The 14,704-nt window shown below is 47.9% G+C and overlaps 1 protein-coding gene across 2 annotated transcripts in view; it reads right to left on the reverse strand.

The window, feature by feature from the left end:
• nbeal1 (neurobeachin-like 1) overlaps nt 1-14,704 on the reverse strand; it is a 34,518-nt gene that overhangs the window by 7,124 nt on the left and 12,690 nt on the right. Inside the window, exons 8-40 of one of the 2 annotated variants that reach the window (XM_084574497.1) lie at nt 14,238-14,598; nt 14,055-14,161; nt 13,242-13,328; nt 11,651-11,734; nt 11,042-11,140; nt 10,363-10,934; nt 10,107-10,239; nt 9,842-9,961; nt 9,414-9,723; nt 9,216-9,301; nt 8,942-9,031; nt 8,672-8,849; nt 8,450-8,583; nt 7,296-7,455; nt 7,049-7,151; nt 6,793-6,952; nt 5,764-5,922; nt 5,514-5,673; nt 5,114-5,202; nt 4,280-4,885; nt 3,560-3,735; nt 3,193-3,481; nt 2,807-3,115; nt 2,566-2,715; nt 2,321-2,478; nt 2,055-2,179; nt 1,333-1,459; nt 1,083-1,231; nt 854-987; nt 655-756; nt 469-564; nt 269-393; nt 32-172 (exon numbers count right to left, since the gene is read on the reverse strand). In XM_084574497.1, the coding sequence (XP_084430623.1) occupies nt 32-172; nt 269-393; nt 469-564; nt 655-756; nt 854-987; nt 1,083-1,231; nt 1,333-1,459; nt 2,055-2,179; nt 2,321-2,478; nt 2,566-2,715; nt 2,807-3,115; nt 3,193-3,481; nt 3,560-3,735; nt 4,280-4,885; nt 5,114-5,202; nt 5,514-5,673; nt 5,764-5,922; nt 6,793-6,952; nt 7,049-7,151; nt 7,296-7,455; nt 8,450-8,583; nt 8,672-8,849; nt 8,942-9,031; nt 9,216-9,301; nt 9,414-9,723; nt 9,842-9,961; nt 10,107-10,239; nt 10,363-10,934; nt 11,042-11,140; nt 11,651-11,734; nt 13,242-13,328; nt 14,055-14,161; nt 14,238-14,598 (5,879 nt within the window). The remainder of the gene's footprint in view (nt 1-31; nt 173-268; nt 394-468; nt 565-654; nt 757-853; nt 988-1,082; nt 1,232-1,332; nt 1,460-2,054; nt 2,180-2,320; nt 2,479-2,565; nt 2,716-2,806; nt 3,116-3,192; nt 3,482-3,559; nt 3,736-4,279; nt 4,886-5,113; nt 5,203-5,513; nt 5,674-5,763; nt 5,923-6,792; nt 6,953-7,048; nt 7,152-7,295; nt 7,456-8,449; nt 8,584-8,671; nt 8,850-8,941; nt 9,032-9,215; nt 9,302-9,413; nt 9,724-9,841; nt 9,962-10,106; nt 10,240-10,362; nt 10,935-11,041; nt 11,141-11,650; nt 11,735-13,241; nt 13,329-14,054; nt 14,162-14,237; nt 14,599-14,704) is intronic. The other variant, XM_084574498.1, reaches the window with a different exon arrangement.

A 14,704-nucleotide genomic window follows, 5' to 3' on the forward strand; every position in this document is an offset into this window, starting at 1 on the left:
CAGATGCTCTGTAATATCTGATCCTCCTTACCGTCCACTCTGCAGCTGGATGTGCAGGGAGGTGAAGGGCTCCACTCTGATCAGGTAGTGCATAACCCCCGCAGCGTTTGAGTAGTGGGTGCCGTAATGGAACCTGTCAATGGTTCCCGTTGGATCTTCAAAACTCTCATACCTGGCAGACACATTTTAAAAATGTCAATCTGAGCCAGAAATGTTCTAATAAAAAAAAAAAAAAACACCATTTACTTTATTATTGAATGAAACATACTTCTCTCTAACGGCCTTGGCGTTGCGTTCGTTAAGCACGGCCACCGGCTTCGACAAGTCCCTGAACACCCGCGGGTCAGACAGGTCCAGCTCCTCTGACGTGTAGTCGGCGAGAATCCAGGGAAACTGAACACACGAGCTCACGTATTAATCCTCGATATAAATTAAATAAAAAGTTGTTAAGCTCAGTCGTGAACCTACCACTGGATACTGAGCCAGGTCGTTGTACGTTCTGCCCGCGATGGTGTTGAGCTGCATTAAGTAGTCAAAGTTGGAAATCTCCCGGTTCACCCATTTCTGTGACGGAAATCAGAATGAGCACAATATTCTCTGAAGGCGACAAGAAGACAAATGGCATTTAAAGTCTTAAACGCAAATAACAGTGACCTGTGTGAGTCCGGAGGCCTTGAGCAGCTCCTGAGGAGAGCGGGTGCCGTAAAGGCTGAGGGAACGCAGCATCAACATGCGGCTGTAGACCTTGTTCCTCACCTGTGAATAAAGACACAATACTTAAGAAGGTCTAGACTTGTCTCGTGGACCGCGTTCTTTAAGGAAGCGTGATGTTATTCAACTCAAGGCTCGTCACCTCTTTTTTAAAGTTGAGGAAATAATTGGTCTGGTCGATGAGGAAGATCTCCAGAGCGGAGCGGCGGAGGTTGTATCGTCTGAGGTGGACTTCTCGAATCTGAGACAGGGGCCATTTGAAGTCGTGGCCCACTCCTTCCAGGAAAGAAAAGGAGGACATGTATTTATTTATTATAAGCTACAAGATAATGAGGAACCTTTTCTCCTATTATCCACTTCTCTCTCCTCACCCTCCTCTTTCTCCTGGCTGCTGTCGTAGAAGTAGATGTGTTGTGTGGTGAGTTCAAGGCGGCCGAGGACCACGTCCACCACCGTCACCAGCTCACAATCCTCCCACAACACCAGTTTCTCCTTCTGGCCTGCCTCCTCTGCTTCAGCCCTGCAGGACACACACACACAGATAAAGGGATAGTTTTACAAAATATCTTGATAATTCATCACATCTAAGTTGCTCAGCGGTGGCTGTATTTGGAGACTGACTGGTTGTTGGCAGCAGCAGGGTCGTCCTCCGGGAGCTCCAGGATGTCATCTTCCAGGTCGCTGACTTTGACTTGCTTCACAGCCTCCAGCAGCAGAGACTCCGGGTTTACACGCTGCTGATGGACACCTGAGGAGAGCAAGAGAGACAAGAGGGGATTAAAAACTGCGACGCGGCACTCGGAGACGGCGGAGTGGTTAATATCACGTGGCGGGCGGTGGAAATTAACTTCTGAGCACGCTTGTCAAGGGCTCACAAACTATGAAAGCGCACCTGGCAGGAGCATAACATCACGAATTTGCAGCCTCCTTTTCTTTTTGTTTCATAAACAGAAGCTTTGCAGACTTAGGAGACTTGTGATGTACTGTGACCGACATTGACACGTGCATTTCTGAGATTCTGTCTTTGGAAACTTGAAACGAGTACTGATTAAAAAAATACTGCTTAAAAAGGAAACTAGTGCATAAAGTTCAAGACCAGCGAGGAACACACTTAATTAGGAAATTCCACGCTGAGTGGCTCAACCTCGTCCTTATAAAGTAAATGGAGGCGGCTTAAAGGGGATTTTCAAGGTCAGTCCCTTTTAATCTGTTTATCAAGAGGCTGCATTCATGACACCGTACGCACACTTATCCCTCATCATCACCACCATCCTCTGAATACGTCCGCTGGAGCAGGACCAATGCACAACGAGTCTAAAAGGTTTAGGTCTAGTCTGTCTCACCCAGGTTGTCTCTCAGAGCGCTGGCCTCCCGGTGCGGATCATAGTTGTAATTACGGACCAGCTTCAGTCTCATTCGGGAGAAGTTCTCAGCACTGGACACCCTCCAGTGCATCTCATCCTGCTGCCTGTTAGGAATGAATACAAAGCACACTTGTAATAGATCTATACATGCTGCTGTAATTACATTTGACCTGCGTTGTGTTTAATGTTTTGATAAAATCCCTAAATTTGCACAGAAATGGAGAAGATAAATGTTAAGTAAGCACCTGTCAGCCCAGGGCCCTCTCTCACACACCAGCCCCCGCCGCGCTGCCTTCCACTGCCTGATGATGGCGCTGTTCTGGCTGTGCTGCTGCTTTAACATGCTGTTGTAGCGCAGGTTTTCCTGGCGTCCGCGGCGGGAGAAAGGCTCCACAAATTGTTCCTGAAAGATGACGGGGAAAAAAGTTATTTCCAGACACAGATTAGATTAGAAGTAGTTATTACGGCTGCTGCTGCTGAGTCAGCTAACCTGGAAGCGGATCTTGCTCTCGCCCCGCTCCCTCTCCCTCTTGTGCAAGCTGACCATGAAGGCCTCGTAGCACTCTTTCCAGTACAGAGCCATGGTTTCGTGACCCTGGCTGAACATCTCGATTTCGTATTGCTTCATGTACGGGATAATCTGCAGACGGATAAGAGCAAAAACTAGTAAATAATTTTCTTTGTATCGTCTTCAATTCTAACAACAGGAACTGTGAATGTTCGTCTCTTACGTATTTGTCGAGGTAGACGCGCCACTCGGGCGAGTTGCAGTACAGCTGGAAGTCCTCAAAGAAGGACGGGCTTCCGTTGGTATCGGGGAGCTGCGGCAGGTGCAGCTCCATGTAGAGGAGGCGGTGGACTTTAGAGAGCAGCGTTCGCAGCAGTGGGACCAGGAAGGAGTACGTCTCCTCCGTTTGCTCCTGAACAGAGCGCCGCAGGATCCCCTCCACCTTCCCCAGCAGGTAGCAGGCCTCGTCCTGGCTGGAGACCTCTTTGGTCTGCAGGATGCCGTTCAGCTTGGCAGTGGCCATGGCACACACCTGGGACGGAGTTCATTTATTATTTCGTGTGCATGGTGTGAAGAAATTGAGAATAATAACTGGAAATAAAAGTTCACCTCAGGGTCTTCCTGAGCCATGAAGCCCAGGAGGAGTCTCAGCCCAACTTGGGAGAGCTGGAACCACTGCGTGCCAGAAGAGTACCACACCATGAGGCTGTCCATCAGTGTCACAGTCTCTTCCAGCACCTTCTCCGTCCACAGCGCCGGATTGACCAGGCCCTCCGCCTGCAGGAAGTCTTGTACCATGTGCAGCAGCCGCACTGCGTTCTCCGTGTGTTGCGGCAAAGTAGCAGCTGACGCCTCTCGGTTATCACTCACCGCCCACTCCAGCATACGCTCCATTAAACTAGAGAAGAAAGAGAGTTAGTTACTGTTAGTAAGACCGTCTCCAGGGAAATTCCAAACTTCAAACACGACCGCAGACCTGAGCTTGATTTGGTCGACAGGAAGCAGCAGCTCGTTGGCAGTCCCCAGTTTGGTGAGAGCGGAGAAGACCTGACCACGCTCCAGCCACGCTGAATCATCGGATCCCTCGACTCCTCGCCACATCACACACAGGACGATCTCCAGCAGCATGCTGCACAGCTCCTCCTCTGCCCTCTAGGGGGCGACACAACATCAGAGAGAGAGGCTCATCACTGGATTTATAAATGAAACTTAACTAATTTGTGTTTAACTTAATTGTTTTTCTTCACATGGCACAGTTTTAATGTGTCTCTGATACAATCTGGTTTGTCTTGAATGATGGGACATTTACATCCTAACAAAATGTATGCTGCAGAGAAAAATCAAATGCTCAAACATTAGCTACTGTAACTAAGAGCTTCCTGCTGCAGGAGGAGACAGGTTGTCTCTCTCTTCCACCTCTCCCCTCCAGTGAGACACTGAAATAACGATAAAGAGCCCAACAGATGAAAGCCAGAGCTGGGCTCCCTGGGCTGGCAGTGACATTTCACCGAGTCAGTCGGAAGCTCCTGCTGTTTAGTAGCATTAAGGCAACCTCAGATTACTGACTATTGTATGAAAGAGAGCATACTGCCTATGTCTTCAGTGGAAGACAGGATATTTAATGGTTTACCACACACTATCTCCCATCTTAACCATCTACTTTGGTCGCGTTGTTGTCACGTAACTCCTATCTCACCTCAGCATTGTTAAAGGACTCTCCCAGTGAGATGTTGTCACTAAAGAGAAAGCTGTCTTCAGCCAGGGAGGAAGTTGCATCTCGTTCCCCTGAGCTCCCCGGGAAAGGCTTTGAGTTCTCCAGCGGCGACGGTGTGCTGGGCATGCTCCCAGGAGTCTGGCTCCCGCTCTCCGCGCCCTCATAGGCCTGCACGTGGGACAGATCCAGCATCAAGCCCCCCGACTTCCCCACCACCCAGGGCTTGCCGTGCAGCTGCGGCTCGGTGGAGGCGGAGGAAGACGGCGTGTCCAGCAGCGAGATGACGTCGCCGTTGTCCAGGCTGTCCACGGAGCGGGTGTCCCCTATGCTGATGCGGTCGTCCTCCAGGCGGTCCAGGCGGCCAGAGCTGCCGGCCCGCGCCCTCCTCTCCAGCGGCAGCTCGAGGCGATTGGCGCTGCTGACGCTGGTCCGGCTCAGTTCCAGGCTGCATGTGCTGATGGTGTCGGAGTTACGCAGCGGCAACGACCCGTCGCCCCGCAGGTACAGGCGCATGAGGGTGTCTTGCCAACACTGCTGCCTTGAGATCTGAACGGCAGCCTCCTGTTGGGATTGTAGCAGCTGGTACACCTGAAGACAAGGAAGGCAACTTTTAATAATTACCGCACGGGGAAGTGAGAGAAATTTAGATCTGCAGGTCGTTTGTGTGATTGTAAATTGTAAAACACAGCATAAAGAGAAGAAATGGAAAGCAAACTAGATAGAAATCGATTGTTGGACTCTTCTCTCTTCTTCCTGTGTCTACCCGAGTTCAATATCTGTAATTAATAGTGCAACAGTCTGCAGTTGCTCCCTCACCCTCTTGCAGACGATGAGGCGTACGCTCGGCCCGGCTCGATGAGTGATCTGGACCAGAGCCATCAGGTCCTTGTAGTTCACCACATGATCTGCAGACACACATGAACACAATGCCTTTACAGTTGTACTGTATAGTGTTGTACTGTGTGTGCTGGTGGAGATACATTTGCTGCATATTGCTTCCCTGTTAAAGGAATGTACTGGCTTAACAAAACTGATTCCATTAATTCAGGGAGTAATCACGTAATGGCACTCAGGATAATGGACCAAGAAAAAATAAATAAAAATCAAAGGACCCCTGTTCAGTCTGACAATTTGACTGAAGACTTGCCCTTGGCTGAATACATTTAATATATACAAGCGACCTAGCCCCAAAGCAGGAAGTACAGCTAAAACTGACCTGTATGGAGGACCTGGTTGAGGAGGCAGCGGATCAGGGTGGGCGTGATGTGAAGCTCGGAGAAGAGCAGCGAGAGCCCGGCGTAGCCCGCCTCCCTCAGCCGCAGCCGCTGCTTGTTCTTCTCATAGACGCGGTCGCAGCGCAACATCCGCTCAAACAGCTGTACAGGGGGCGAACAGACATTTAAAAAAAAAAAAAAAAAAAGCCGAGTACGATTGACGGTTTCGCATCGTCAGTCGGCGCGGCTCACCTTGAAGACGAGCTCTCTGAGGCGATCCGAGTGCTTGTTGTTCAGAAGGAGGGCATAAGCCGAGTCGGCCGCGGCGGGCTCGAAGAGGAGCAGGAAGAGCTGGTCTCGGGACGGACTGCTCTGGAGAAGGCTGAGTAATAGCTCCAGGACCCCACAAAGCTGCAACACACACACAACCCAAGGCCGATTGTTGATTCTGTTATTGAAGACTAGTTGCTTCATCCAGACAAAGCATATGGAGACAAAGTTTAACTAAAAATTACATTAAATGTACATTTGAAAACTCAATCTGGCTTCATGAATGGATTAATAGTATGAGAGAAGTGGCAGATGTCTACTAAGGGAGGAGGACTATATTGACCATATGTTCATAGACGGTGAGGCAGGCGTGTATATATATATATATATATATATATATAGAGCATAAGCGGATATGCAAAGAGACGGAGAGGCTGCCGAGTGTTGGAACGTTATAGACGCAGAGGAAAACAATTCAGCAAGTGCGTTTTTTTTTTTTTCACTCAACAGCCGCTGTCGGGTATTGCTTACAGCGAGGAAAATATTTAAAAATAATGCGGAGAATACGAGAGGATGGCGAACCAGCTGCCAGGCGGGAAATGAGCGGGCAGCTTCCTGCAGAGGCCACGCTGCAGTTGGAAATCCTGTAGTAAAAGGTCATCTCCTTTTTTTTTTTTTTTTTTTTTTACAATCCTCTAATGGCAAGAGTTGTTGGGATTAACCAGTTTCACAATAAATGGGTCATCTGGCGTGGATGCACTAATAATAACTTAACCTACTCCATATTTGATAGATGCTGGCCTCACACACCTCAGGCTTTTATTTATTTATTTTTTAACCAGCGTCTCATTGGCTCCGTGTGAATTAATTAACCTTTTTGTTCAAGGTTGCATTCCCATGGTCCAGTTCTGGGGGAGCCTCATGTATTGCAGTCCATATGATAATTTCATCTATCCTCTCTGCCTGCTATGCCATGTATTTAAGCCCCCTCCTATAATATCTGACTCTTACCTGGTCTTCATCTCCAATGGCAGCGATGTATCCCAGAATGCTGTGCATCTCCTCCTGGGACATGCCCTTGCTGATGTAGTACTTGATGAGGCCGCACAGGGACGCGCGGATGGTGCGAATGTCATCCTCGCTCAGGTCACTCTCTTTATTAGTGTTCTTCCTGAAGTGCGGAGCAGATGGCAAACTCTAGTTTAGTTCGGTGAAAACATTTAAAAATGTAAAAATCGGTGTGAACTTTGGGGGAACAGAGTCTTACCCATAGTAAAGGCGCGTGGTGTCCAACAGAAACTGAACTCCAGATTTTTTCCTGAACTGCTTCCGGTTGTCCTTGATGACAGTGGACATATACTGGATATGACCTTCATTAGGAGAGGAAAAAAAGGAGAGAAACTGTTTGAATCAGGGACACACAATCTAAACAGATACAATTTTCTGCTTTGTGTAAAATCAGACCAAACAGATCAATAACTATTTTCCCTTCTTTGAGTTTTGCCTGATCTAACCTATGCGCAGAGGGAAGTCTCCCTTGTTCCAGATGTTGAAGTTGAACAGCAGATGTGTGTGGAGCTGCTGCAGCAGGGCCTGGTTCTTCTCGTACGTCACCTGCTCTATCAGCAGCTGCATAGCGACCAGCACGCTGACGTCTGCGTGACCTGCCGGCAGCTAAACACACACACACACACACACACAAACAACACGTATTTATTTATCTGCGCCACTAAATCCGTTTCAGATGCAGACAGATGCAAAGCGGTGACACAGACAGAGGGGTCAGAGCACAGCAGTGTCCACAGATGATATGAAAATGAGCTTTTAAAGAAACAAAAAGACACACATAAACCACAAAGGGGCTTGTTAACAAGCAAGTATGAACTGATAACATAAGGAAGTGTGGTTTATTTGGATGTTTACCAGTTACGGGGTGCGGTTACTTTGCCTCGAGCCACCATGGCCACATCTAAAACATTTAGATTTTATCTGGGTTCTCTGTGGAGGCTTTTATTTTTCCATGGTGTAAATGCTGACTGAGCTACTTCCAAGCGCTCGCTGCACAAACAAATACAGAGGCACTTGCAGCAGACAAAAGGCAGAAGAAGGAAGGAGGAGAGCGGAGAATTAAAGCATGAGCTCGTGAAGGAAACACAGATAAAACTTCAGACGGGGTCAAAACGGACGAGGCGAACGCATAAAAAGTGATACTCGATAAGGAATGCAATTAGGAATGGTGACCCCTTAAAACAAAAATAGTCAATCAGGGACTTGTAATTAATCCTATACAAGCTCTCTCATAATCAGACTAATCCAGTTTGAATTGGGTGAAAAACAAAAGGCTTACGTCCCTTTGGTAACAAAAGCATTAGTGAAATACATTTCATTGTGCAAAAAATGGCCAATGATCTTCCTGCATATAAGTCAAAAGTGTTAACTCAGCATATCACAGTCATTCCTCCATTTATGTAAGTGCAGGAAGGAAAACAGGAAACCATATGTTCACTGAAAGCACTGAAAAAAATGACATATGAGCTAATGATAATGATTCATGCAGGATTAAGTGTGATAATGAAACTGTCAGCATCAGGCCAGGAGCACATTTTTAAATACATCTGGTCTTTGGTGCAAATTTTTGGGCAGAAATACGTTTTTTTGTGCTAATCACCTTCTGCAGCAGAGCTCCAAGCGTACCGACACCGTGCGAGTGGAGCAGAGTCTCCTGGTTGATCGGGTGTCTCTGCAGGAAATGCTTCAGCACTAACAGGAAAGTGGCCACTAGATTCTTCTCCAGGCGCGCCTCTGAGACGGAAAAAATAAATAAACATTTGCCCCCACATGCTGCATATGCACATTTGTTCCCACACGCTGCGTACACCATCTCGCACACCTGAAGCCCTGTTAGATGGGAGGATGACCCAGTCTCCATCGGCAGGGGTGGTCACATCAGGCGTGATGAAATCTGATCCTGCTGCAGGATCGCTGGTCTGTTGATCAGGAGTCACCAGAGCCAGCTGCTCCAGTATGGGGAAGAGCACTGGCAGGCCGCCCACACAGTTAATCATATCCTGCCACAGATCGATACATATTCAAATACACTTTACGCGCCAATACATTTGAGCGATTAACGTGACGGCCGTGAGCTGCGTCCTCTGCAAACCTTAATGTCCCAGTTGACGACTTTGTTCCCCGTCAGGCGTCCGTGCAGCATGTTTGGAGACAGGTCCAGGCAGATGGGGTTTCTACACGCCTGTAAACAGAACGGCCGACTTTAGTAAGCAGCAACAAACAACTTCCCACTGCGCAAGCAACCGCCAGGGCCGCAACAAGAAAAACATCCATCAGTATGTTAAACAAGCTTGCACAATCCCAACAGCTGCCGCCGTTATGTGGCCGACGGGGAGGGACGGCTGAGACCGCAGTGGTGACGTTACCTTAGGTGAGTAGTGCAGCAGCAGTTTGGTGGAAAGATCACCAAGTTCTGATTCCTGGGCTTTAAATGGAGAGATACAGTTTGGACCTGTGAAGAGAAATGATCTTAAGCTTTTACTTGATCTATGTTGTGGTCTTAAAAACTACGTCTGCATCATGCCACGACACTTTAATTTTCTTCTTCTTCTTCCCGTGCTTACCGGCGCTGCAGATGGCTTTTATGTGGTTGTTCTGCAGGGGTTCATGAAACACCATGACACTTCCCAGCTGGCCCTGCAGCGACGTGGGGCTTCCCCACTCGCTGTCCTGGGTCCCCGCTGAAATAAGCTTAGTCACAGACTCGGGCTTCCCCCCCAGCAGCCCTCCCCAGGTCTGCGGCGACAGGATCCCGCCCAGCGAGGAGCGGGTGGTGGGCGTGGTGGCGGAGGAGAAGGGGGGGTCTGGGATCTGGGAGGGCGGAGGAGTGGTGGTGCGGTGGCCTGCTGAGCCAATGCAACAGGAGGTGAACGGCTGTGGGAGGAGGACAGAAGAACAACATATGACGGTCAAATATCATAGCTAAAATACATTAGAAAGAGCAAAACGTAGGTGGAGTGGATCCAAGCTGCCAAGAAACTGGTGGTCTCACCTCCGTCATGGTGGGGTACTTGAGGGGGGCAGACAGTTTCTGTTGTCCATCCACATAAATGTAGACAAGACTCTGTCCGAACGGCCTCTTTCCAGGTACGTGCACCACACCGATGCTGTGCTGTAGACAGAAATTAAGACACGCTGTACCTCCTTTGACCTTCTTCAATCAATCCACAGCACGAGACATTCAATTTCTTCTAAGCAAATATAAAAAATATTCAAAATTTTGAGCCCAAGAAAAGGCGACGGGTCACTTGACTCACCCAGAGAGAGTCACAGAAGCAGTAGTCAGGTAGCATGACTGTGACGTACTCCTTCTTTGTACATACTGCCACCACCAGCACACCTGCGGAGCTAATAAAGGCCTCAAACCCCGTCCCTCCAGGGGTAAAAAAGCTGTACGGAATAAAACAATAAATTAAGAATTTAACTTACATACAACAAAGTCCCATTTGCTGCTAAAACTATAAATAATTTGTAAAGAATTGAGAGTATAGTGAAAGTGAACACTCCTCTCACCTGTACAGCTGTTTCCTCTTGTCTTTACTGAGTGGGCCGAGCTGGTCCTGGTCCAGCGACAACCAAGCGAGGAAGCTGAACGCAGACCCCGGCCAACGCTGCACTGTTGGAACCACAATTCCCGCCATGCTCGGTGACAGGTCAAAGTACTGCATGGCACACTCCAGGCCCTGCTTGCGCACCATGGCCAGGAGGGCTCTCAGGGCGGGACCTACGTGCGGATGAGCTTGGCTGGACTCTGGAGGCCTGAGGAGGCGCAGGAGCCCCAGCAGCTCCCTGGCACTCAGAGACTGGGAACCGAGCGAGCCTACTAGTCCCAACAGGCTTTCAGCACAAGCTCGGTGGAGTCGCTCGTGGCGCTCCAGAACAGCTAGAGCTTGCATGACCATGGCGGCGTTGACGCAGGTGGCGCGGGTCTGGCGGTTGAGGCAGCTGAGGCGGCGGAGCCAATCGGCCGTAAAGAGCTGCAGCTCTGATGAGTCCAGCTCTGGGAGCCACTGGACGAGCAGCAGCAACGGCTCCACATTACTGATGCCCAGGAGGCCCACTGAGGTGTGTTCACCCTCCACTGCCTAGACACGTAAATACAGGAAACATTATAGAGCCCCAGAATATAGAGAGCTAACACAGGTCTACAAGACAGATTAACAACAGACAGCAAAGACAATCTTTTTCTCACCATGTTCATCAGCTCTTTAAGAAGGTGTCGGGATGGCTGGCCAAGAGAGATGAGCACTTCGTACAAGTGATTGTAACCGATCCTTTCCTTAAAAACCTCCTACAGGGGTGATAAAAAAAGGAAATGACAAAAATCTGTTATTGATAAATAAACTACCTTCTGCTTTGTATAAATGCTGCACAGTGCAGTAACCCCACTTAATTGTGGGGTACCTCAAGGCTCAATTCCAGGCCCTGTGGTTTTCCCCATTTACTTATTTAAAATTAAACTATTTGTGTTCTGATCTGGAAAAAGTTATGACTCTAGTAAATTTATTCACTCTTCAAACTAAAGCTGAGAAAAAAACACATCACCCCATTGTTACTTTTGTTCTCTTGTCAGCGTGAAATGTGATTTTTAAAACTTTTGTTGTATTTTTAATCTAATTAATAATGTACTGTTTTTTTTTATCACATATCTGGTAAATGCTTATCTGTGTTCAGGAAAGTAACACACCAAAAAATGAGCAATACATTCTAGTTATTATCATTATCATACATTTCCAACAGGGTGACACAGCCTTGCCAAATAGTGTGCAGAAGAGTAAATAAGGACGAAAGTCAGCATTACCTTTGCAGCTGGAGATTTGTGCATCACTGTGGTCAGGGCTTTGATGGTTGCTACAGCAAGGGAGTCTAGTCGCCCTTGAAACACCTGGAAAAAAACAAAAACAAAACATTAACTCAGCTACAGCTAACCACTTTATCTTTTAGCAGACCGAATAGGTAGTAAAAGATGATTGGTCACACATCAAAGCTCCTTTTTTTCCAAAGCATGCAGACAATTTGAAGCCAATGCTAAAATAGTCAAGGTATTAAAGGCCGTAAGATATATAGATCGATTTAAGTAGATGCCTTGGGTATTGATTCAATTAGTGAAATGTGAGTAAAATCGCTGATGATGGTTAGGACTCTGTTTTTCACTGCAGTAGAGGCTGGCTTCAAAGCTTGTACTGCAGATGTGAAAGTGAAGATAAAGAAAGTGTTGTCTTTCTGCTCCAGGTAAAAAGCAATCCTTTTAATAGCATGAAGACGTGACTGGAACAGGAAGCTCTCTTCTCTTTTTCTTTTTCTTTTTCTTTCTGAAACGCTCACACACACAAACAACACAAAGGCATGCAACCCATAAACACAAGCGAAACCATGACCATAAACACAAACACATCTCCATCCAGCTCTGTCCTGCTCATGTCCACCATGTCTCTGGGTCAGACAGCGGGTCAAATTAACATGCAGCTTTGGACAGAGAGTCTCGGACCGGCTGGAGAGGTACTGTGGCAACAAACAAAAAATTAAAAACTCAGATCATCATCGTCATCACGGAGTCCAGATCACCTCAAACCACTGAACTCAGTGAGTACACACACAAGGCCATTGTGATAGCATTCCAGGAGAGCCCACAGTATACCGCAGAAAACCAAAACCAGGACGATGTGGAGGGGGGAAGAGAGTAGTAGAGAGGGCCAGGGAGGTGTGAGGAGGAAACTGAAAATGGCAAAAAAAAAAAGCTGTGAAGGAGGCAAAGAAGTCACTGCACAGCAAGACACCAAAGTTGGACTTCTAACGGGGCACTTAGCACTTTAGTTTAACTCACATTAGGTGCTTACCCTGGAGATAACAAAAGCTTAATGCTTTAAACCTAACAAACAGGTTATAGCATCAAGTTACAGCTGCTATAAAACAAAGGCACATCTGTGTGTGCTTGTGCTTTCTTCGTGCAGGGTTTGTCCACCTGTACTCACAATATTCAGATCAATGGAGGGATTATACCTGATAAAAGGTTGCTCTGTGAATAGAGAAAAACACAGAGTACAAAGAGCAGAGTGGAAGCGGGTATACTCTGAGGGGAACAAGTGATCTCTCTGTGTGAGATGATCCAGTGAAGAGCTCTGACTGATAGCTGACACTACACCATTCAAGGGTCTTAACTTCATTTCACTTCACCTTTTATAACCTGCAGGGTTAGATCGGTGAGTGAAGAGTAAAGTTTGACATTTAAATGGTCCAATTTATTATCTGAGGCAAAGCAGTGCGTGGGTCTTGCTGTGGAGTGGCTCTGGTGAGGTGAAGGTGGTGGGACTTGGCAGCAGCAGATGAGGATGAGGGCGCGGGAGGGGAGTGGATGGTGTGGAAGGGGAGGGTCAGGGTCTTTCTCGTTGTACCTGAATGTCCCTCTCTCCTGTCAGTAACCTGTTGTTGGTTATATCTTTCTGGTCCTTGTCTGCCGCCGTGCACCTAGCGTTAACCAGCTGACACACACAACAGGCAACATGTCAACATAGCACGTGGGGGGAGGCTTTGTAGAAAAAGAGAACATGGAGACGGAGGGGGGAGAGAGACAGAGGACAGTGCAGGAGGGAGGAGAGATGTTGTAAGTGGTGGGGGTGGGGAGGAGGAGAGGGTGAGAGGTTAAAAGCCATGACCCTCGGCGGAGGTGGGGTCGCGCTGCGTGGAGGCGTGTTGGTGATCCAGCCTTGCTGTGGGGAGGTAAACATGCAAGGTGGCAAAATGCTCTATCTCACACTGATACTGGAATAACATGACACACAAGATAAACCATATATGTATCTAAACAACACAATTATAAAATATCTAGCTGCTGCAGTTTTACTATAGATCTGATGATTGTGACTGATTACGCACTTTCAGTTTTGATATGACTGGCATATCCTGCTAGTATATTTACACTGCAGATTATTTTACATTGTGTTATTGCCACTCTCCCACAAGATCTAAAAACAACCTCCTATAAAAGAACGATTACAACATTTCTCCTTTACACAGCCGAATGAAAGAAAAGCAGCGGGCTGTGCCACACTACTTCACAGCGGCTCCTCCTTATCAGATTCTAAAAAACAAACAGCCCTAGGATCTTGCATCAGATCCAAGATACGATCAAGTACAACCAAAGACTTGAGAGAGAGGTTAGAGCAGATCATATCTGAGTCTCGGAAATAAAGAGCTGTGCTTTTTACCTTGCTGTTCTGCAGCAGTCGTGTTAAATGCTCAAAACAGTTGCTGTTGAGGAAGATGGCTTGTAGTACTGGCCTGTCCGAACACAGGAACATGTCCCTGATTGTGTCTGAAATGCAGGAGGAGAAATCGTAAGGGCGTACCGGTGACGAGACAGAAAAGAAATCTTCTTAAAAATCTGTTACCTAGCATGTTTACTTGAAGCGCCACAAATCGAGTCTCCCAGTGTCGACCCAGTGTCGGCACTCGGCCCTTGGCTTGCTGCTGCTGTCGGGCAGCGACAACGGCCGCCGGGTCCGAGTTGAGCAGCTTGAAGTAGTTTTCCAGCACGGAGGCGATTTCCACTTGCCGCTGGTCCGAGCTGGAGGCCAGGAGGCGCTGCACCACCTCCCTCAGGCAGCCCAGAGTCAGCAGCGCCTTGCGGTCTGGGGCCTCGCTGTCCCAGTCCTCGCCCTCATCTGACGAGCAGCTACCCATTGAGCAGTCAGCCAGCACCCGCATCAGCACCTCCATGGTGGCTGGAGAGATGGCAAGGAGGGCGTTCCTCTGGCAGGGACGGAGAGATGAAAGGGGGAAAGGGAAAGGCATCGGGTTTATTTATGAGATGGACATTTTTAACATACTTCCTGATGGATTAACACAGGAAATACAC

This window comes from Chelon labrosus (assembly GCF_963514085.1).
Source record: "Chelon labrosus genome assembly, chromosome: 24".
In the NCBI taxonomy this organism is placed as follows: Eukaryota; Metazoa; Chordata; class Actinopteri; order Mugiliformes; family Mugilidae; genus Chelon; species Chelon labrosus.